The 22,706-nt window shown below is 42.6% G+C and overlaps 2 protein-coding genes across 5 annotated transcripts; both read right to left on the reverse strand.

Moving 5' to 3' along the window:
- Positions 1-794: 794 nt before the first annotated feature.
- On the reverse strand, positions 795-19,061 carry Machr-a (muscarinic Acetylcholine Receptor, A-type). Of its 4 annotated transcripts, none has more exons than XM_083055699.1 (6): positions 17,794-19,061; positions 4,614-5,604; positions 4,188-4,470; positions 3,542-3,668; positions 3,126-3,425; positions 795-2,965 (listed from the first exon to the last, which is right to left on the reverse strand). In XM_083055699.1, exons 2-6 carry the CDS (start codon positions 5,083-5,085, stop codon positions 2,303-2,305), a joined length of 1,845 nt encoding a protein of 614 aa, XP_082911825.1. In that variant the 5' UTR covers positions 5,086-5,604; positions 17,794-19,061; the 3' UTR covers positions 795-2,302. The 4 variants fall into 4 exon arrangements, with proteins under 4 accessions (XP_082911825.1, XP_082911824.1, XP_082911826.1 ...); XM_083055698.1 differs by lacking the exon at positions 17,794-19,061 and adding an exon at positions 16,865-17,762; XM_083055700.1 differs by lacking the exon at positions 17,794-19,061 and adding an exon at positions 16,812-16,829 and having other exon boundaries at positions 4,191-4,470.
- A 345-nt stretch (positions 19,062-19,406) lies between these two features.
- LOC145946185 (activator of 90 kDa heat shock protein ATPase homolog 1) lies at positions 19,407-21,931 on the reverse strand. The gene is made up of 9 exons (XM_083055701.1): positions 21,694-21,931; positions 21,459-21,584; positions 21,175-21,254; positions 20,858-21,051; positions 20,657-20,777; positions 20,463-20,545; positions 20,242-20,379; positions 19,901-20,136; positions 19,407-19,791 (listed from the first exon to the last, which is right to left on the reverse strand). Exons 2-9 carry the CDS (start codon positions 21,536-21,538, stop codon positions 19,707-19,709), a joined length of 1,017 nt encoding a protein of 338 aa, XP_082911827.1. The 5' UTR covers positions 21,539-21,584; positions 21,694-21,931; the 3' UTR covers positions 19,407-19,706.
- Positions 21,932-22,706: the final 775 nt, after the last annotated feature.

The following is a 22,706-nucleotide window of genomic DNA, read 5'->3' on the forward strand; positions in this document are numbered from 1 at the left end:
CATACCGTGATTAGTTTTGACATTTATCGGAAATACGTGTGCCTCGTGAGAAATAAATAATTGCGCGAAAAATAACGAGTATACAATAAAATGTAATAAAAAAAATCTGTAATGTATATTCGATATACAATTGAAGGGAACGATTGCGAAATTGATCGAGAGATGAGAAGAGCTCGCAGTCTTGATAGTCACTATAGGCATGTCGGCGCGCGTACGATTGACTTTGATTACTTTACGAGAGCCTTCTTCGATCGCTAAAGTCGTGTATCGCTCGTCGACACAGTGCTCTTATCTTATTTGTTTTATTTTATTTCATTTTTTCTTTATATATTAACTATACTTCTTCGGTATCGTTTCTCAAGTAGCCTCGAAAATGCGCTCTATACGACGTTCCTCCCTTTTCGCCTCCGTCTAGCTGTCTCTTTCTCGCCGTATAATCTTGGTATAATCTTTTAAAGCTTCGTTTGGCACGTATAATTAGAATGTTATTTTTAGTTTTACGGAAGAATTCGATTTAGCGTTAATCTCTCTCTCCCTCTTTCGTTTCACCTAATCGCTAATTATCCTCCCGTATATATCCTCCGCTGGCGGCTGCCAGCCATCGTCATCATCTACATCTCACCCTCATCGCTCTTCCCTCCCTGCACATTATTACATTTAAACACATTCATTTACAGTTTTACATACTTCGCTACGTCGTAAAATTTACATCGAGTGTTTACATCGCCCGTCGCGGCTCCGCGCGACGTACAGAGATAAATATCATATCTCGTTATCCTTTCGATATATATATATTTATTTTTTTTTTTTTTTTACTTAAGTAGGTTCTTGTGCGACTTAGCTTTTTTTTCTTCGTGTCTAAATCCCCCGCCGCCACTCGCCACCGTCGCCGCTTCTCCTCTCCTTCTTCCAGGAAGGGAGGAGTTTCCCGGAAGCAGCGAGTTGCTTCCGGTGAGACGACGGCGGCGAACCGCGTTGGGGGACACCGGTGCACCCGGATGCAGCCGGAGTGCACCGGACACGTAATGTAATTCCGAAAAGGCGCGTAGGAGTTTCCTCGCGCGATTCGGAGAGATATTAATGAACGTTATATTTCATGGCAGTATCGTCCACGTCGCGTTACTTCTTGCGAAACTCGGAGACCGGAACTGCGTTTTGACTAGTGCGTTGACGACCGACTCGCGCTTCCTATCGCGACGCGAACAGGTCCGTCTCTCTTTCCTCGTCATTTTTTTTCTCCCGATAAAGAAGTGACACAGCGTCGGATGACAGATTATTGCACTTTCGAAAGTTTTGAATCGGGGTGAGAACCCTCGGTTTCTGAAAGAGGGACCGCGACCGAAAAAAAGATTAAGAACCACTGCAGTGTATTAACAATTCACGCGACCCGTTATAGACAATCGATATCGGCACATGGTAGAAATTCGATATTATCCGCGAGAATATTGTGAGCAAACCGTTCTTACATGCGTAAGGACCCGCTCGCGTCGACCGGTGTGTCATATCGTTAACCCCCCGACGAGGATCCATTAGCACGTTATTCTTTTCATATACTTTAACGAACATCAATGTAATTATACAGTAACGCAATTATACTAGAGAGAGAAGGAGCATCAAACTCTCCGAGACGTTGTTGTACGTTGAGGGATAATTATATTATCAACGTAATTATATTATCGACGATTAATAAATTTCCATTGTGAAAAATAGCGCGTCCGATCTGTCGGCGCGGAAACGAAGTCGTCAAGGGGTTAATCTCTCTCGTTCTTCTTCTTCGCGATTCGATATCACTCGGGGAGAGAAACAACACGTCCGAGGAAAACCCGAGTGTCAGTTTTTCTACGTAGCGAGAAAGTGCACGAGCGGCCGATCGGACATATTGTCGTCGCGGGATCCGACGATCCGGGACCGGAATAAGGATATCGGCCCGAACGATCGGACGTACTCGAACGACATCGAATAGGAACAGGGTGGTTTGGCAGTCGCGAGCGCCAAACTCATTCGCGGCAGTTGGCCGGTCTCCTCGCTTCCTCGTTTCTTCGTGCGCTCTGAGAAACGCGCAAAAAGGAGGAAAAGTAAACGACAATATAATAATAACAATAATAATAATAATAATAATGCAGCATTGCGTATGTATATGTATTATGAGTATGTGTGTACGTGTGCGCGGGTGTGTATGCATATTATTCGCGCGAACGCGCGGTCGCCGACTTCCAATTCTGCGGGATGTGGAAGCTTTGCGGGGCGGGGATTTGGATTTGGACCGATGCGAAAAGATTGAGGTACGCATCGGTTACTGATATCATCCCCGGTGGTCGCCCGCGCCGGTGCCGCGGTTCCTGCTGTGCCACTTACACTTGAGAATCCTCACGTAGGTTCTGCGGAAGGCCGCGTTGCACAGCGCGTAGCACATTGGATTCACAGTACTGTTGATGTAGCAAAGGTAATAAAAAAAGTCCCACAGCTCCTGCGGTATGTACCACGAGCAGGCGGTGATGGACTTGAGGAGTACCAGGATGTTGTACGGGGTCCACGTGATGATGAACGCGAGCAGAATCGCCGACAGCGTTTTCGCGGCCTTGCGATCCGCCTTCTTCTCCTGCAGCTTCTTCTTCTTCTTGTTCGGTTGCTTGTTCAGTATACCCTTGCCCGTCGTCAGCACCTTCGGTATGTTCTTGGCGTTTAACGGTATCCTGATGTCCGGCATCTGCGACGGCCTCCTCAGCGCGACCGTCGACGGGCTCGGTCCGCCTCCTAGACGGAAAACCTTGCCGGCACCGCCGACAGTGAGGCCACCGCCGCCGCCGCCACCACCACTGCTACCGCCACCGCCACCGTCGTCCTCGCTGTCCTCCATCATGCTGTGCAGCTGGATCGACACGGACTCGTCGTGGATCATCTTTATGCTCGGCCCCTCGCTGTACTTGCCGCCGTTGCTCGGTAATTTGATCAGAATCGTATAAACCTGGAAGAAAGAAGAGGCGCGCGCGTGTCTATCGGTTCCTTCAATAACCGGTTCCAATTGATTTTAATTTTTCTCGACAAAAAGATAGTACAATTGTCGCTTTTGGAAATATAATGCTGGATGCTGGTGCCTTGCAAGCTCTAGTAGAAGCTTTACGTACGGAATCGCTGGAGATAGTCTTGAGATCGGGCGGCCGTATCGACCTTTTGTACTCGTGCTGGGCCGCGGCTTTGTCCAGGGCGATTCCCGTGGCCTGTATCGCGCTGAGGGAGGGACATCGTGATACCGTGCTGGGAAGCGGCGTCTCGGCCGACAGCGGCGTGAGCGTGTCCTCGTAGCCGGCTCCGGTGCGGCTGCTCTCCGGTCCCGCGATATCCTCGTCGTCGTCCTCGTCCTCGCGCCCGCTGTGCCACCATGCGATGCACCACATCTTCAGCCAGGTCCAGGAGAACGGCCTGTGCTGCTTGTCCGAAAACGAGATAAGATTGTAATCGAAGGATAATAATTGAGTCAGCGATTGTACACACAAATGAAGAGTTTTAATTTTCTTTTACGGCGCTTGTAAGGAAAACTTACGCTCTTGTATTGCGGATAGTGCTTATCAATGTAGGAAACGGCGATGTGCGTGGCGTGCGAGACGTCTTCGCCGGTGCTCGACTCGCTTCGCTGTCTTCTACAATCCTCCATATCTAAAGCCTCGTCGCTATATGGAAAATGTGTGACAATGAGCAACTTTGAATCGCAATGGTCCTTTCGACTTCGCGAACTTTATTCGCAAAATATTACTCGCGTTGCCGAAAAGAGAAGTATTTCCTTATATTAATTTGCTATAAAATATTTTTATCGAGATTAAGATTAAACAACGAATAGAAAACATTAAAATAAATAACGAAATTTGTAGACTCGTAAAGTTTGAACGAGAATCAAGACCAAACAAATAGGAAACATCAAAGTAACAAAAGGAAGGGCCATTTAATTTGAGATATTTTATTTTAGGGGGTGAAAAATGCGTGACTAAAATAATACCATAATATAGGGAAAAAAGTTGAATAATTTAACGATACTTCTTGACCGCTCATTAACCGGTGCATCTCTATCTCCTGTGTCACATCAAATCAGGGCAATGCGTTACCATCTCTCTTGTGCAGGGGTTGCGTTTTATTTTTTGGTGACGTGCTGACGACAAGTTTCGGAGGGAGAAACGATTGAAAGCGTTAGTTACCACCTCGAGTTGCTGCGCTTGCTCGCGTCTTGCTTGCCGGCCTGCAAGTTTGGCAGATCCTTCTGCCGTTTCTCCGTCTCCTTCCAGATCCGCCAGTACAGAATTATCATTATCATGACAGGAACATAAAACGCGGCGATGGCCGTGCCGAAGGTGATGTAGTGGTTCGTCTCGATGAATTGGATGTAGCACGCGGTCAACGGCACAGTCCTCTGACCCTCGATGTACGGCCACGCGTAGATCCAGGGTGGCCAAAGAAGCAACGATATACCCCAGGCGGATCCTAACGAAAACGATTTTTCACGATTTTTAATTCTGCGATCTCTGTCACCGAAGCCTATTGGATGCATCGCGATTCATCACAAGTAACAAAACTCCCAAGAGAATAACATTTACATTTCACTTGGATGCAAAGTGATCACTCACCGATCATGACGGCGGCTTTGATAGTCGTCCTCTTGGCTCGATAGGTGAGCGGGCGCGTGACGGAGAAGTATCTGTCGAAGCTGATGATGAGCAGATTAAGGACCGAGGCGTTGCTCGCGAGATAATCGAGGGCTAACCACGTGTCGCACACGTGGGGCCCGAGCGGCCAGTAACCGAGCACCGTGTACAGCGTGAAGAGAGGCATGGAGATTAGGCCGATCGCGAAGTCGGCCACCGCCAGGCTGAAGAGGAAGTAGTTGGAGATGGTCTGCAGCTGCTTGTCGATCTTGAACGATATCATGACCATTATGTTGCCGATGACGGTAGTGAGACTGAGGAAAACGGCGATCACCACTATCATCACACGCTCCCATATCGCGTACGAGTGGGGCTCACCGCCGCAGTCGAGACCGTTGGTGCTGACGTTGTAGCTGTCATTGCCGGGTACCTCCACCATCAGAGTAACGTTCATGTCTGACTCTCTCTCTCTTTCTTTCTCTCTCTCCCTGTTTCCTCGTCTTTTACCTATCCTCGCGGGCGACCGCGCGTCCTCTGATGCCGCTCTCGCTCGCGATCCTTGGCGTTTCCCGCTGTACCCCGATCTTCGGGGCACTCCTCCGCAAGAAGCCCGCCTTCACTCTCTCGGCCGCCCTTTAACATGCGCGCGTTCGCCCACGCGCTCGTTCGCGCGCGCGCACGCACGCCCGCCCGCACGCACGCACGCACGTACGCACGCACGCACGTACGCGCGAACGCGCGAACGCCACGCTTCCGGTCCTCCTCGTCGCGGGATTCCGGGACCCGGCGTAGACGGCGTCCCCGCCGATGCTACCGTCGCAATCTCTTCCCTTCTCTTCTTCCGCCTCTTCGTCTTCGTCCTCGTCCTCCTCCTCCTCGTCCCCCTCCACCTCCGTCGTCGTCCTGCTCTCGCTAGGTGGAAGGTAGTGTCAACTACATCCCACGCTTGCTCCCCTCGGCGGAGACATCGAGTCTGCGAGCAAAGACAGACGAGAGCTGATGTACCGAAGAATCGTATACAATTGTATGATGATAGTAAGAAGACGTGTCAAAAAACGAAATCATATATTAACGCGCGAATATTTGTCAACATTTATTTTTTATGGACATTTAATATGCATATTTTACTTTCTCTCAGATCAATTTATTTAAATCGATGTTTATTCATGTTTCAGAGAATTTATACGGTACGAACGTCAAAAGCTGCGTAACAGTTATAGAAACGCATTCACGAGTTTATTTCTGTACGATGATAAATTAATGAAATTATCATACAAACAAATCCGCGTGATTTAATTCTTATATTTCTGATAAGCAAAATATAGTTCCCGCATCCCCCTTTGGATGAATTTCTCGCGAACACAGCTGTCTATGATCTCGACGCACGAGTGCTCGCGTCTTGTTTCGCTCGACGGACGAGCCGTCTTAATCCTCGATCCTTCCTCACCCCGAGAGGCACTCTAGAGAGTGATAAAAAAGAAGAAAAAAAAAGAGGAAGGAGAGGAAGAGAGAAGGAATTCTTTTGTCGTACTTTGGCACGACAGGTAAACCGTGAGAAGCGCAACCGATGCCGCGGGGCTTCCACTTCTGTTTCCGCGGCTGGATGCGCGCAAAAGGCGCGACTTTTTCGCCTAAACCGCACTATTTGTCTTGAACGAGCTACTTCACTATTCAACCCTCTCGCAAACAAGACGTGTCGTATATGTGAGAACTGGAAAAAAAGAGAACGTTCCGCATCAAGCGTTCGCGTCTTTTAATGCCAATGTCAACATCGAGGATTCAAGTGCGAGAAAACAAATTATCGATCATTGGACTATTTTTTTGTCTCGTTATCGAGTCTTTGCATTCCGCGAAAGCAGAGGCCATCGAGATTTTTCGCAAGTTCTCTTTCCATTCTTTTGTTAAGAAAATTTTTTACCTTGTCTCCGCCATTCCAAATACGAATCAATAATATACATATATAAATAGTACATAAATAATTTTATAATATATATAATACGTATAATTATATAATTATATATAATATTATATAATAAATATGTGTATATACAGGATATTAAGAAATTAGACCGACAAATTTTGAAGGGTAAAGAATTTCAAAATAAATATTTTTTGTTAATATTAATTTTCTCTACTCTAGCAATTTTAATACTACTGGTATAAAATAGAAGTTTGTATGAAATAGAAATTAAACAATAAACAAATATATAAGTAGAAAAATTAAATTGTATTTTAATCTTGAACAAAAAAAACATGGAACAAATACATAAAAATGATTCGTTCTTTTTACAGTAAATGCTAAAAAATTATCCATTAACTTCAAAGGTGACAAACTTAAAATTCATGAACTCATATCTCATACTATGTAGTTGTAATTAAATTCGTCGTAGAGAAAAATAGTATTAATAAAAAATGTTTATTTAGAATTCTTCTATTTCCCCTCAAAATTTGTCGGTCTAATTTTTCAACCGTGTATGTATATATGTATATATATATACACATTATTATATATTATATATATAATTATATAATTATACGTACTATATATATTATATTATAAAATTATTTATTATATAAAATAAATTTATATATATATATATATATATTATATATATAATTGAATAAATAAATTTATATATATATTACATATGTTAATTTATATATATGTATATATGTTTGAGAGAATAGCGAGGTGTCTCGAGGTAACGTGCGCGTCTTACACACGGGATAACATTGTGGAAGCGACGAGCAGAGCATTGGCATAAAGTTTCCGGCTTGTTATCGTCCAGAATCGCACAATTCGATCGCGTTCCGTCGAAGGAAGACGGCGTGGCGGCGGAGCGAATTCGCAGTAGAACAAGACTCGATGTAGACCGGCGGGGCGCGGCGTCGCTCCAATTACGGACGTATTTCACTTGTCCCGTGAACGTGGCCTTAATACGCGCAGGAAATTTTGCGAGTGTCGCGAATTAGATCCTAGTCTGCGTGCGCATCCGAAAGGATCTCGTCGTCAAGTCTCTGTTAATTTAGTACAATTAGCTGACATTTACGAGCGCAGAAAGCGCGCGGAGATGGAGTAAATAAAATTTGTATCCGCACACGCTAATAAATAATAATTTCCCATCCCTCCTCGATTTGACGATTCTCTTAATTCTTACTTACTTGGATATTAAAAAAGGAGATTCACAGAGGAGCTATATATATTTCTCTTTTAGCAAAAGTATTATATCGATACGCCAAGAGAAAAAAATCGTTTGCACAAATTAAGCTTGGGAAATTAGAACCAGTAATCAAGATTCATCCTGTATCTCATTTCGAGCGGGTTTAAAGTTTGAAATTAAAAATGACTCGAGAAGAAAAAAACAAGAATACTCTTCAAATCCTCTCTCTGACCCCTCCGAATAAGTTTCTTCGTCTCGCAGAGAAACGATCGAAGGAGATTTTCCCCAGGCCTGCGGGGAAAATTTCCCCGAGTTTCCGAGAACCTTACCGCGAAGGGACACCTGGAAGGACGATATACGAAGGGGAAATAACGTACTCGATAACTGCCATAATTGCGACAGATTCCTCATCGAATGCGGCCAGTTCGATATCCCTGGCGAGGCGGTCGAGCTGCTGCTGCGGCAAGGGCGTGGAAGGATGCATGTTGCGCCAGGTGTGCAACGCGATTACCTCCCCGTTAAGTGCGCATGGCATGCTCGACGCCTGTAATTATAGAAACGCCAGCGATATTTAAATTATTTGCGAATACAAGTTTATAGCGGGAGGGCTTCGCGAATACTAGATTAAAACGCCCCGCCCCTCCTAAGGATTAAACAGTCGCATTTACACCGAAGCCGAGCGCTCTTTTAGCTTTTTCTCCAGCTGGGAAGTCGTCTTGAAAATATATTTACGTCAAGAGAGAGAGAGAGAGAGAGAGCTGAAGTAGCTCTTCCCCTACCGTCTCTCTATAATTTTATATCCGCGTTACATCCTGCGAGCGTATAAACAAGTTTTCTCGATGTAAACGCTCTTTCCTCTTAATCCCTCTAGATTTATTCAATATATTCTCGCGAGAGAATTATTCCCGAGTCAATTTCCCTCTTCTCGCGAAGACCAGAGGGAGAAGTCGAAGCCGCGGAGAAGGAATCGATGAGGATGTTACAGCGCACGTATATCTGGATCAATGGCGTTTTACGCCAGTCGACATTTACCGCGAATAAGAACAAAAGCGCGAATGTACTTCGCTGTTATTCGTTGTGGTATTAATGTTTCCGTCGACAGTGTGTTCCTCTCGCGCGGCGAGTAGGCGCGAACAACTCGGTTATCGAGCTTCTCTCTCTCGTAACGTTTGCGAAGGTCGAACGGCGTCGTGTCTGCGTCGAGATAATCGGAAGCGAGTGACGGGACGTCGTTCGAAAATCGATGCGGGCTTGTAATTTTTACCTTACGCCGTCTAACGAGGCGCTTTCAATTGTTCATCCTTCCAGATAGCCTCGTTTCGCACGAGGACTATATATATATGAAGAATTTATCGAATCGAATATCTTAATAGAGACGTCTAGACCCCTAGAAACATCTCACGTATCTCGGACGATCTTCCCTCTTTTACTTGGCAGATTCTCTCTACTGCTGAAAATAAAAATTTCAAGAAGCGTAAACACGTGCATCGCAAAATTGCATGTACAGTCCGGAAATTAGAGGCGGTAAATGCTATCAAAGTGCAACGGAGCGTTAAAGATGGTCCCGGGACATTTAAATTGCGGTAGTGGATGTTTGCCAAAAAGTTGGCGATAGCGCTATCGCTACTCTTTACACTTTACGGTTCCTTTTTTCACGAGAGAACTTTTAGTCGCGTTAACGATTCAATTTTTTTTTCGCCAGAAGAAATATTAGGGAATCGTATAATTGCATCTTTAAAAAAGGAGTTAATTGCAGACGAATGAAAATTATTCTCATTCAAACGTCGATCGACCTTGTGACACATCGTATAAGCGAACATCGGAGGATTAACACGGATAGCTAAGCGCCACGCGTGATTTCTTCCAGCCGGCGTTCTCGGTTTTACCGATCGTAAAAGCGGTTATGCGTTCGAGCGGAAAACTTTGACGGTCCCCGTCGGCGTCGGTTCATTTCAGGGAACGTGTCACAATGTGTGTAACACTATTGTTATACAACGCCTCGCGGCATATATCCGATCCGCTGGAGAATAGGTGCTATAACGCGATGAAAGAGAGAGAGGGACGTTCTTGCTCTCGGGATAGGATAGCTGCTGGCTGACCCTACATCGCCGTCTCACGTGTGACCTGTTCCATAAATAAATATAGAAACGCATAGAGACGCGCGGTCTCGTTAACGCCGTGCTATCGGTATAACGAACACTCTGGCCTTAATTAGTTTGTTAATACGCCCAGACGATTTTCAGACGACTCGCGCTACTTGTGTATCAGCGGAAGCGATTCCGGAAAATCACGCCCCGAAGCAAAGTTACCTCAAGATGTCGCAGGACATCAGGTCTGTTCGTTTTAGCTGAACTGGCTGCACCAGTTTAGAGTTTTTTACTCGACATCAGATCTGTTCTTTTTAGCTGAACTGGCTGCACTAGTTCAGAGTTTATTTTTTTCTCCACATTGAAAGGAAAGAGATACCCTCTGAACTAGTGCACCCAGTTCAGCTAAAAAGAACAGACCTATTGGAAGGAAAAAGATAAACTATGAACTAGAGCAGCCACACACGGTTCAGCTAAAACGAACAGACCTTTTAGGGTATCTTTTTCACTCGACATTTAAAGGAAAAAGAACTTTGAACTAGTGTACTCAGTTCAGCTTGGTTCGGCTAAAAAGAAAAGCCCTAAAGATACCCTCTGAACTAGTGCAGCCAGTTCAGCTTGGTTCAGCTAAAAAGAACAGATCTTTTGTCTCTGATTCAGGACCAAGCTGTCGAAAGAATCGCGCCGGTAGAAATTATTCAACGATTGTCAATTTGACAACAGAAAGAGTGAAGCCAAGTTGACCCGTAATATTAATAAATATCGATTTGAATCCTTAAATTAAAAGTCTCGGTGCGCAATTAAACAATGAAAATGGAAACTATGGTAGTCGTTCTCGCGAGCACTTGTAGCATTCATCCTTATCCGAGGCACCACCAGGCTGGTATTTACAGAAACGGCCATAATGCTATTTAAAATAACGACAGTGACAGCTACGCGGATTGCCGCGTGCAGATAACTGCGTGTCCGCATTCATCGCGGACAATGCGGAGGGATCCTTTAAAAGAGATCTACTTCGCGCGCATCCATATATATATATATATATATATATAGAGATATAGGGTATATGGACGGTGGATGATGAGTATTAAAATCGCTTACGTCACGCGTGTCCGCGATGTTCTCCGTTTAAGTGGATAGGTAGGCCGCTCGCGATTATTCGCTGCCAGGATGCGTGTCTAATAATACGTAATGCACAATGCTCGCCGTATCGCGCGATCGGACGTTGAAGTTCTTCTTCGGCTCCCACGTGCTGTACCGAAGCGCGGAATAATATCATAGTTCTCGCGTATAGAAATAAATAAGGACGTACAATTGCTCGAATAGCTGAAGCTTTCTACGAGATACTGTTTTAATATTTTAAAAAAGACGGCAAAAGAAGAAGCAAACTAAATTTTTCTGTGGCTCTGTGCCTTTCTTTCTCTTTTTAATATTTTAAGATATATATATATATATATATACACAGGGTGTTAAAAAATTAGACCGACAAACTTTGAAGGGAAAAAGAAGAGTTTAAAGTAAACATTTTTTTTTTGTTAATTACTAATTTTCTCTACGTTTAATTTTAATACTATTATACATGATGAGTTTGTGACTTTTGAACTTGTCACCTTTGTATTGAAGTTAATGCAGTAATTTTTCAGCATTTACTGTAAAAAAAAGTGAATCACTTTTATGTATTTGTTCCGCGTTTTCTTCAAGATTAAGATATAATTTAATTTTTTTATTTGTATGTTGGTTTATTGTTTAAGTCACAAACTCCCCTATTTCATACATGTAATATTAAAACGAAACATCGTAGAGAATCATAGTATTAAAAAATGTTTATTTTAAAGTCTTTCATTTCTTTTCAAAATTTGTCGGTCTAATTTTTTAACATCCTGTATGTATAAAAGATAAGTGTCTAAATAATTTTTTGAAACTTTCCAAACAGCTGTTTAACATTTTGTCGCTTATTGTACTTTGCAATCTAATGTATAAAGTTGCCAATCGAAACGTGTTCATTTTTTGGAATAATTCTATAACAAGAGGAAACAGATGCAAAAAGCGATGGAAAGAATGTAAAAAGTAACGTGGAGAAGAGAAGCTATCATTCTTTAATATTTTAGCGACGTTCTATCGCATATGTATAAAGGCGATCGCGATTGAGCCTCGTAAAGATTTATTTATCCCGAGAAGGATCTGTAAAAATGCACCGGCTCGCGGAAAATGTAAAAATAATGTTTCAACCGCGTGTAATAATGTAAACACTTTTATCGGCTATCGATTTCGGTCGACCTGCGCCGCTTCTTTTATTACAAGAGTATATATCGGGGATATACGTGATCCGAGATAGATTGCGGCTAACTAAGTCCAAGTCTCGGTATTAACAAAAAGTCCCTCTCTCTTTCTCGATCCTTTCGATCAGCTTTCAACTCGGGATCGCGCGTCTTCAGGGTTCAGGAGATGCCCTCGCGACGTCTCGCGCGAGAACGCGCTATTACTTTTATATTACAGGAAGACGACGCGCGCGCAAGACACATTAACGACTAGTTGGTAAATGGAAAAGAATAGCAGAAGGTCGTGATCCACTTATATACACATCAATCTGCTTATTACGAGGCGCTACAGCCGGCGAGTCGTTGCGGCTGTCCTGCTGTTCAACACAGTTAAACTATAAATAAATTTTCCGATACGCTGCTCTTTTTGCCGATGAAAAAAAAAATATATATATACACACGCGACGTACATTCTTTCCTTGCACGCGCGTAAATTGTGCCGTGCATATATTTTTACAGGCCGTCCCCGATCGCGCACAGGTCGTCGTTAACGTCAACCGATCTCTCTCTCTCTCTCTCTCTCTCTCTCTCTCTCCGGATGTAAAAAGTTTCCTCTCCTCTCGAGAGAATGCTCGCGTTTCGAAAATCGAAGTCTATCGGATAGTAGCATACCGAGACCGCCGTTAATAACCTTTGATATTTCATTAATGAAGAACACTTCTTTGTTCCCCGCTCGCGGAAAGGTTACGGAGGAGCGTAATAATAAGCGCTACTTATTGTCGGACACGCTAAACATTCATCTCGAATGAAAGGGAACGGAGGGCAAAAAAGCACATGTTGGATGCGCTATTAACGAATATAATACAATTCATCGCGCTTTATATTTGAACAAGAAAATTCCGCTTCCGAAATTCAAATTAATACCCGATCGCGTTAATGTAATCAGAGCCATATATTGATTATAATATGAATTTAGCAAATGGAACGTAAATTGGGCAGAGATGCTTCGGTGTAATCGCATCAAAGATCGGATCGTTCTATATCGTCGCCGAGAGATTTGCCGGATTAAGAATAATAAAAAAAATAAAAAATAAAAAAAAAAAGGGATTTTGATCGGGGGAAAAGAATCGCATATCAATCGTCGCGCATTTACCTCCCCATTTTCCCAGGATGAAACAGGTGGCACCTCGCTATTACCGCTGCGGCTTTTATTACATTTTGCTCGCTAGTAGACATAAATGGGACATGTCGATCGAATTACTTCTAACGCGCGCCATACCTGACGATGAAGCGGACTATATATCGGCGATAGCAGCAGCAGCAGCAGCTAGGTCGGGGATGTCTCTTAAGAGAAAACGGTAGATGTATGTACAACCTAATTCGGTGCAGGAGTATAAGACATGGTCGTCGGCCAGGTATTTCTCGTCGATATATACAAGGTGCATCGGAGAAGCAGCAGCGTCTGCGATCTACTTCTCCAGAGAGAGAGATGAGAATTTTGAGCTGGCTTTCCTTTCAGAGCGGCAAAACTTTGAAGAACGTTTATCCGATAACGCTTCTAATACACGACGCGAGAAGATCTAAAAGAAGATTGAAATAAATACATATATATATAAATAGAAGGAAAAACAATTTTGAATTAAAAAAAGTAGATAGACGCGATAAGAAATATATACGTTATAAAGAAATTGAGCTGGGAACGATAGAGTTGATAGCGAACGGGCTTTGGAGAGGTATAAAGTTCGTCTAATCTTAAATCTTCCGAACAAGTTCTCGCTAAAAACAGATCGACTCTTGGAAGCTCTTTGAGAATCCGAACGACTGCGAGAAAGTGCGCGATTTCTGATACACCCTTTATAGGATCGCGCCAAAGAGCCTCGCCTTCGCGTCAAAGAAGAACGAAGCAAACACCTCGAGACGCGTAGAATCGAGGTCGAAGCATTATTCTTTTTCTCTTTCGGAATACTAGAGAATACGAGAGAGAGAGAGATCGACGAACCTCCCGTGTTCCGTTTCCCGATGGAACATCACGTATAGCGATAGAACTCGCGATTAAAATAACGGTGTCCGTTCGCTCGTTCAGCCCTCCGATGTGATTTAAACGAACGTTAATGGATTTTTTTTTGAGCGTCGTAAAATCAAATAGAAACATTTCCCTCGAATACGAGGTTTGCACGAACGCGAGACCATTTTTTGGCATGCAAACATTTTTCGGGAATTTTATATATATGTATATATATTTTTTTCAAACTCCCCTATCACAGTTAAAAGATTCATCAGCTGATCCCAAGTTGACGAAATATTTCGCTCTCCCCGATAAGGCGAAAATTGCATAGAGAATATTATCGTTATCGCTGGGAGCTGTCATACTCAGGTGAAAGGCGGGGACAGGCGACAGATTGTTATCGTGGATTATAATAGGTCTGTTCTCTCCTCGGCTGCCACTTTCCGCACTTGTCTACACTCCTCTTTCTCTCTTTTTTTTCCCCCCCCCTTTCTCCTCCCCTTTTTTCGCGTTTCTCTCTGTCGAGAGCGTGAACTACAACCGTTTCACTTAGAGTGCGGAAAGTATAATATAAAGTGCAGCTGAAAAGAAAGGACCTAATGCGAGGTCGGGCCGAGGGAATTCAAAGCTTTCGTGCGATGTGACCGGAACTGCAATTGCAGTCTGACATCACGCGAAATGTTGCGTCCTCCGATTCGAGCCTCGCATTGCGATTCCTGGCTACGGAATTATCTCTCTGTCGCTCTTTAAGAGGATATCGATATCGTAATGTCATTATTAATTATATCTTCCTAAAAATAATCAAAATTTTTCGAGTAACGAAGAAAAAGAATACACAGAGAGAATTTTCTCTTAGAATTTACCCTGAAAACCATGATAATCATGGAACAATATGGTATGGAAAGAATTTTATGAGAATTTCTCTGATTAATATTTTTATCACAATAAAAATAATATCTACACGTTAAAATATAAAACATGTTTAATTAATTTTACTATGCAGTTTAGTAAAATTAATCAAACATGTTTTATGTTTTATTGTGATAGATATTATTTTTATTATGATAAATATATATTAATCAGAGAATTTCTCCATACCACATTGTTCCATGATTATCATGATTTTCAGGGTAAATTCTAAGAGAAAATTCTCTCCGTATACGAATAATTGACACGGTATTGTATAAATATACACGAAATTATCGTCCTTTCGATGCCTTAAAAAAAAAAAATTACGATATCTCAATATCGTCAGAGTATATCGGCTAAAATCGGCAAATTTTGCTAATACGATGACGCGAGACAAAAGTGACATAACGGCGACGATACGATAAGAGTGCTATAATATAATCTTACGTAAAGCCGGAAGTGCATAGTCGGTGATACCGATCGCGAGTCGCGAATTACAAGCGGAAGTGCAACTCCGCCCACGTTAAGGTAAACGTCGCGAATATGTGTGTGTGCTTGCTTGGAATCATTTCCTTTCTTATGCATTCTACTATGTGCAATCGACTCATGACATTCGATACCGAACGAGATCGAAATTATCGGTGAGCGTCGTTTTTAATTGCGTTCGCTATGATTAATCTAAATCACATCTGCATTTTTTTCAAACAGCGTCACAACATATATATATATATATATATATATATATACAATTGCATTAATTTTTATAAAAGATTCACAGATTTTATCTGCAGTTTTCAATTTATGTTACGAATGACACACGAATTAAATGAAAAAAATAAAATATACGAATTAAAAGAAAATAATAAAATTACTACCCTCGTACAATCGCCACAATTCCCCGGAAAATGCAAACGTTTAAATCGTATAATACGATTGCAATTAAATATGATAACACACACGCGGGACGAAAATAGAAATTTTAGATTTAAATATACTCTCGCGGCTAAAGAGCGAAATCGCCGATTGTCTATTAATTTATTACTTTATACGTGCAATAGCTCGCTCGGTTGTGTACATAAATGTCCCGCGCCCCTCGCACACACACACACACACGTCCACACAGACACAAACCTGTAAAAGTCGACACACGTACATATATATATGTACACGCGCGCGCGGAAAAATAGCGACTCGGGTGCACGTTGTTTTAATGAAAAACGATATCCTCTCCCCGTTCCTTGGTCGGTTATTCTCGAATCCCTCGCATATACTGAAAAACTCTCACGTACCAGGCCCCTCGTCAATAACGCGGAAAAATCTCGCGTGCATTTTTATAGATAAACAACGAGCCGACGCGACTTATCGCACCCGCGGCGAAACGACGATTTTATTCTCGCGTCGTCGAATCGTGCAATTAGATTAGCGAAAGGATCGCGCCATCTCTTTCGCAAACGAATCTCTTCGTCTCGCGATGAATATTGGGCTACGACTATTACGGCGAAACGGATGTTGGGACGGAAACTTGGTCGCGAGTTTCTGGCAAAGTCGAAATTGATGTGGGAAATGTACCCAAGTAAGCGCAAGGTATACAGTTGCAGCGCGAATTGCATCTGTATTGCACACATATGATCTATCTATTTCAACGTGCTCTCTAGAAAAGAGAAAAAAAAAATCATGAACGCAGAGCGTTTTATTATTCTCATGCAAAGCGTCTAGGTGAATGGATGATGATTACTTCCAAACGATTGGCGAGATCTTACTCTGATGCGAGTCAATGTATTTCTCTTCTCGTTTTCAACGTGATGTTTCACACCTTGAAAAAGATTGCCGAGAGATGAAAGATCGCGTCCGTTTATCTCGTTTCCAGGGATTCTCGCGTCGAGGGATCTTTGAATCAAAATCCGTTCGCGCACTTATAGGAACAAGTTAAAGAAGAGAGGTCCATTCTCCACCCAAGGGACGACTTTTTAGAGAGCACTGCCGCGAAGAAAAAGAAAAAAGAAAAAAAAAACACCGGACCGGAGAGACAAAGTTCTCTGACGCGGCCTCCCGCACTCCTATACTACCACGAAATCACTCGCTCCGATTCCCGAATTGATTTCACCAGCAGCAGGAGGATACGCACCCGCCGTAATCGCGTTACTCAAGGGTTCTCGGCCCGAGCCGAGCCGAGCGAGAGACGCGACGCGACGCGACGCGACTAGAGAGCCAGGTAGCCAGTAGCCGAGAAAGTAAACCACCCCGAGGAGAAAAGTAGGGTGGCTCGCTCCGGCGTGCTCGTTATTCGCCCAACCGTACCCGCCCAACACGAAGAGAGAAAGAAACCGATCTCTTCATAATACTCGGAGAGATTCGAGACGCCGGCCGATAATCGCGCGAACCAACCAAGTAGAGAAAGAGGGAAAGAGATCAAGAGAAAAGACGCACACGCACGTACAAACAGAACGCACACACAGAAAGAGAAAGAGGGAGAGCCGCCACCTTCTACACCCCCGAGCTATACTCGCCCGTGTCGAGTGCGTCACGCATCCTCTCCGGTGTTCCTGGAGCGAGACGAGGCGAGGTGATGCGAGATACGAGATGACAGACGAGGAGACCGATCCTCCCTCTTCGAGAGCGGCCACCCTTCGTCGTCGCGTCGCAAGCTCCGCTTTTCCTGCGTCTCGGCCGCGGGGGATGATGATGGTGGCGGCGAAGGGAGGGCGAGGGGGATGGGAAGAGAGAAGGCGCTCTCGCACTCACATGTCTGTCGTGTGTAATCGGCGCGCGCGCGACGTGCCCCCGTATCACCGACGACGGAAGGATTCGCGCGAGGACGAGCACCGGTCCGGGCGCGAGATCATCACGAGGACGACGAGGCAGGAGGCGAGAAGGATCCTCGCTGCTGCTGGTGGTTGCTGGCTGCTGCTCCGCTCCGGAGCCTCGTCGTTCAGGAGCGACGATCTACCTATCCCGTTAGGCTGTCGCCGACCGACTGACAGCCGCCTTACACGGGTACACGCATGGTTTTAACGCGGTCCGACACGCTCGGGGCGGGACGCGGCGCGCATTCACGCGTGCTTTAGAGGAAAGAGCGAGAGGACAGTTGGATGAGGGTGGCGGGATGATGAGATCCGGTTAAAGAGATCGAGATCTCGCTCGGAAAATGAGAGAAGAAAGGAGTTAAAAAGAAGATGAGGAAAAAGATGGGAGGAGAGGGTGCGCGTAAGAGGAGCCGCGTTGAACACCGAGGGTTGCTCCACACGTAAATCGCGAGCTCGCCGATGATGCTGGCGCGGGATCGGAGGAAAGACTGACTGCGATGGTGGTGGTGGATAGAGAGCGCTTCTGGAACGAGGGTGGTAATTTAACCCTGTTTTCTCTCTCCTTCTCTCTCGGCCGATTTTGCCCGACTAACTTGATCGAGAGATGCAAGGGAGAAAACCAAAAGGGGGTGAAGAAGAGAGAAAGAGAATCATGTAGAGGAACAAAGAGAGGGAGAGACCGATCGGAGAAACTTGTGCGCGTGTGAGAGAAAGAGAGAGATGTCAGAGATGTAGAAAGGGTGGGAAGACTCGCAGGAGAGAGGGACGAGCAAGTGTGCGTATACGTACCTAACACAGGGTACGCTTGTGTACGCTACGCAAGGGGGAGGGAGAGAACACGAGAGAAATGAAGAGAGAGAGACAGAGAGAGAAAGACAGAGAGAGGGAAACGACAAACGGCACTGCACTCTGACAACGTCCGCGCTGGGAGGCGCACTAAGGGCGTGGGCAATCCGCGAGCGAGCGAGCGAGCAGGCAGGCAGGCAGGCAGGCAGGCAAGCAGGCAGGCAGGCAGGCAGGTCGGTGCGAACGGAGGACTACATTGATTTTGATTTTCGAAGGCGCGCGCATTTGGCGCTCTCTCTCTCTGGATCTGCCCATTCATGCCGCTCCCGCCTAGTTACCGAGGACATTGGTCTTGTCCTCCTGGCCTCCAAATTAGGGATACCGCGAAAGAGAGATCTACGGGATTTTATCAATGCGAAACGTTTCATTCCCCCCGATGTCATTGGAAAATACGAATAGTAATCGCGCTTTCGATTCATCTTAACGATACATTTCCGATATTGTAATATTATCCTCAAATCGTTCAAATTGCTCGTTAAACGAGGATTCTATCGCTAATCATGCCGCAAATTGTCGGTTCTTTTTATGAGAAGACTTGATTGCTTTATCGGCCCGTTTTTTTTTATAAAGAAATACTTTATAACGAAAGATGTGGAATTGTCAATTATGATTGTTTGCATGATGTAACTGATAAAGTTGAAATTGAATTTAAAAAAATATGGCTCGATACGATCGATCGTTCTCATAAGGAAAGAACAGATTAGGTTCATTCATTAGCTCTTGATTTATTAGAGATATACATCTAATAATAGATAGAGATATACAAGTGTCACTTGCAATGCCGCGCGATGTATATCGCGCGCAATGATATTAATTTAAAGTCTTACACGAGGTGGTACCAAATATACGAAGAGAGAACAAAGTAAAAATGTGCATACCGGGACACACAACACTTCTTTCCCACTGCGTAAATTCGTCAATGCTCCCACAGAAACGATGAAGCGTCCGCGCAATTTTCATTGTTCTACTTAGCAATAAATAAATATCCTTTAGGGCGGATTTCGATCACATGAAGTATCCGAAGCCGAAGGTACGTTTTATGGCGTCCCAATAGTACCTGTCCCAATTTTCCTTCGTAGAGGCTTCCTCGCTAAAAATCGTGATATTTTATACATAGTACACATAGTATATACATAGTAATTTCTCATTGATCGACAATATCGAGAAATAGTACCGAACATTACTGTTTTTATATTTACCTAAGTGGAACGCCAGTCTGCGTTAAAATGACCTCGGTGTGATCATTCTTCTCGGAAATATCGATTGTTACGTTGCTAAAGTGTCCGGATGGCCATTGTTTGCAGCGCCATTTTTGGACAATCTTCGTCGGCGTAATTTCTATAAATTCGCCATGAATATTGCCACCAAAGAGCTCGAATTTTCCATTTTTCTTGGCCTCTAATTTTACCGGATTTCTCGTAAAGGCTTGTACCATCTACGAAAAAAAAAACCCATTACAACCATGTCCGTGATTTAGTTCAAGTCTAAACTATAAGTCCATAAGATACGATAATTCGATAATTTGCAATTTTATTATTACCTCACTCGATGAGAAGACATTGTAAAATTCGTTCGCCCTGCATTGAAACTTAATATTTTGCTTAATCGTAGTGGTCGAGACTTTACATCCTGTTGCTTCATGATTGTTCGTAGGTGTCACCGTAGCATTCATCTGCATCTGAAAAGAGAATAAAAAATTGTTAGCTAAATTTTCATTTATTTATAAAATTCATTTATATCGTAAATATATCTCGTACTTACTTTAACATTAAAATTAGATGTTATACTTGAAATATTTTCCTTTACATTATCTTTTTTGGGAAGTATCATCCCTTTGGAAAATTCTGTAAAATAAATTGAGGTTATATATATATATATAAATGCTATTAAATGTAATAGTCGCTTTATGTCATAGTTAAAAAAATTATTACCTACTTACTTTGTTTACATCTTACCTTCTTTTAAAGAAGATACATATTTCTTCAATTTTTCTCTTATTACATCCTTTCCCTTTGTATGGAGAAATTGTTTTATTTTTTCCCCTTCGTCTGTACTATCTTTTAATGTAATTTCAATCTACAAATTGCAAAATATGCATCAATTTCAATTTAATAATGGATTTTATATATAGACACAATTTAATAAAAAATACTTACATCTACTTCGCTGATGTCATTTTCTTCAGAAAGATTAGGGATATTAATTTTACCCTCAACTTGCTCGCTTGATTTCTCTTCTGACTTCCACTTAAGCACAATATTCCATTCATAAAAGAAAATAAGTTTTCCCTTTCTATTATTTGCTATTGCTTCGCCTTCGCATTTTTCCATTTCTGTTATTTCACACAAAACTGCAAATTAAATAATATTTATGAGAACGGTAATTATATTGCAATAATGAAAATATGTATTATTTAAAATTTTTTAATCAATATTTAACATATATAAAGATATAGTCAACTACAAATATATACCTCCATCTCCCTTGATTTCCAAATTTATAAAAAGCTCTTTCAATTTTTCTTGCGACCATGCACAGGCATTTTTCTCCGTCCTGTAACATAATTGTTATATATAACAGATATATGTGTATAAAAAATATGAAATAAGATAGAAATGTAAAAAAGTATCGATACTTAAAAACTTATTTGACACAAGACTCGACAAAAAATACCGTAGTGTACAAGACCCCTTTGATATTGATGACTTAAAAATATATCCTAATTATCATAAAGTATAATTATATTTATTAACATACCAATGCCAATTATTCACATTGGTTGCGTCAGGCCTCTCTTCCACGATCCAACGTGGGTCGCCTTCGCCCCATTTTGCCATGTTTATAAGTGGTAATTGAGTAAGCACTAGGAACGCCGATAGTACTCTGGAAACAGACAGAAATTTCAAATTTATAATATTAATTTAGAATAATAAAGTGTAAAAAGATGTTTTAAAAGACTTTAATTCACTGAATAGACGCAGACATAACCTACGATTAAAATAACGAAAGCTATTTTGTGCGATGTTGCGCTTGGTTTCGAGTGTTGTCTCCTTCACGTTTTCGACGCGACAAAGAATTTATCGAATGACAGATGCGTTAACGAGTTAACAATTTCGAACTTGACACCGGTCCTGTTCGAATTCTTCGAGAAGGTCGTGAAACTATCGTAAAACAAACCCAACGTGCGATGACCAATGCAGACTCAACAGCGTTCTCAAGCGTTCTGGAAACTTGAGGCTTGAAATATGATAATATTAAGATGTCGCACTCGCGCGAGATTTTTCATCGGTCCATTGCAAATGGCGGAATTTGTCCGTGGAGAAAGTTACTAGACATAAAATATATCATTCGATCGTTTTATACTACGTGTTCTTATTCCGAATTATATAAGGCTCCTGGCTCCTTTCCGACCATGTCGAAATCGTGACGTCAGAGGCGAGAAAACACACGCTAAAATTTCTTAGATGCCATTTCAAAATAAAAAAATATTTCGATGAAACAGCACTTCAGATGGCTTTAGCACACTCTTAAAAAACACCGAAAACTATCCTTTCCCCTTTATAATCAATCAACAGCTGTAAAATGTAATATTATGAAGCCCAGTCCGTCTGGTCTTTGCACATGCGCAGTCATTCCGCATGTCAAAGTCTGATATCTCGATCATTTTACAGATGTTGATTGATTATAAAGGGAAAAGAATAGTTTTCGGGGGTTTTTAAGAGTTTGCTAAAGTCATCTGAAGTGCTGTTTAATCGAAATATCTTTTCATTAAAAAATGGCATCTAAGAATTTTCAGCGTGTGCTTTCTCGCCTCTGACGTTACAATCCAATATGGCCGCGGTGAGCACCCAGGAGCCTTAAATCATCATATAGTTGAACAATAAAGAGAGAGAGAATCAGAAATATATTATATTCTAATATCTTTAAAAAAATTAATATTATGTGTAAAAATTGCAACAAAACAAATTTTATAATTAGAATTTCTCTCACTTCGGTTTTTTTACT

The sequence above is a fragment of the Prenolepis imparis genome, unplaced genomic scaffold (assembly GCF_030444845.1).
Source record: "Prenolepis imparis isolate NDT839.2.m4 unplaced genomic scaffold, iyPreImpa1.0 SCAF_15, whole genome shotgun sequence".
NCBI classification, from domain to species: domain Eukaryota; kingdom Metazoa; phylum Arthropoda; class Insecta; order Hymenoptera; family Formicidae; genus Prenolepis; species Prenolepis imparis.

Excerpts from the sequence above, each read along its gene's own strand:
- Machr-a (XM_083055699.1), bottom strand. The coding sequence starts at position 5,085 with ATGAACGTTACTCTGATGGTGGAGGTACCCGGCAATGACAGCTACAAC. Across the intron at positions 3,669-4,187 it reads AAGCGCAGCAACTCGAGGTG|CGACGAGGCTTTAGATATGG; the intron begins GTAACTAACGCT and ends TTTTCCATATAG. Across the intron at positions 2,966-3,125 it reads AGACTATCTCCAGCGATTCC|GTTTATACGATTCTGATCAA; the intron begins GTACGTAAAGCT and ends TCTTTCTTCCAG.
- LOC145946185 (XM_083055701.1), bottom strand. The coding sequence starts at position 21,538 with ATGGCAAAATGGGGCGAAGGCGACCCACGTTGGATCGTGGAAGAGAGG. Across the intron at positions 20,546-20,656 it reads TGTATCTTCTTTAAAAGAAG|AATTTTCCAAAGGGATGATA; the intron begins GTAAGATGTAAA and ends TTTATTTTACAG. Across the intron at positions 20,380-20,462 it reads CATCTAATTTTAATGTTAAA|ATGCAGATGAATGCTACGGT; the intron begins GTAAGTACGAGA and ends TTCTCTTTTCAG.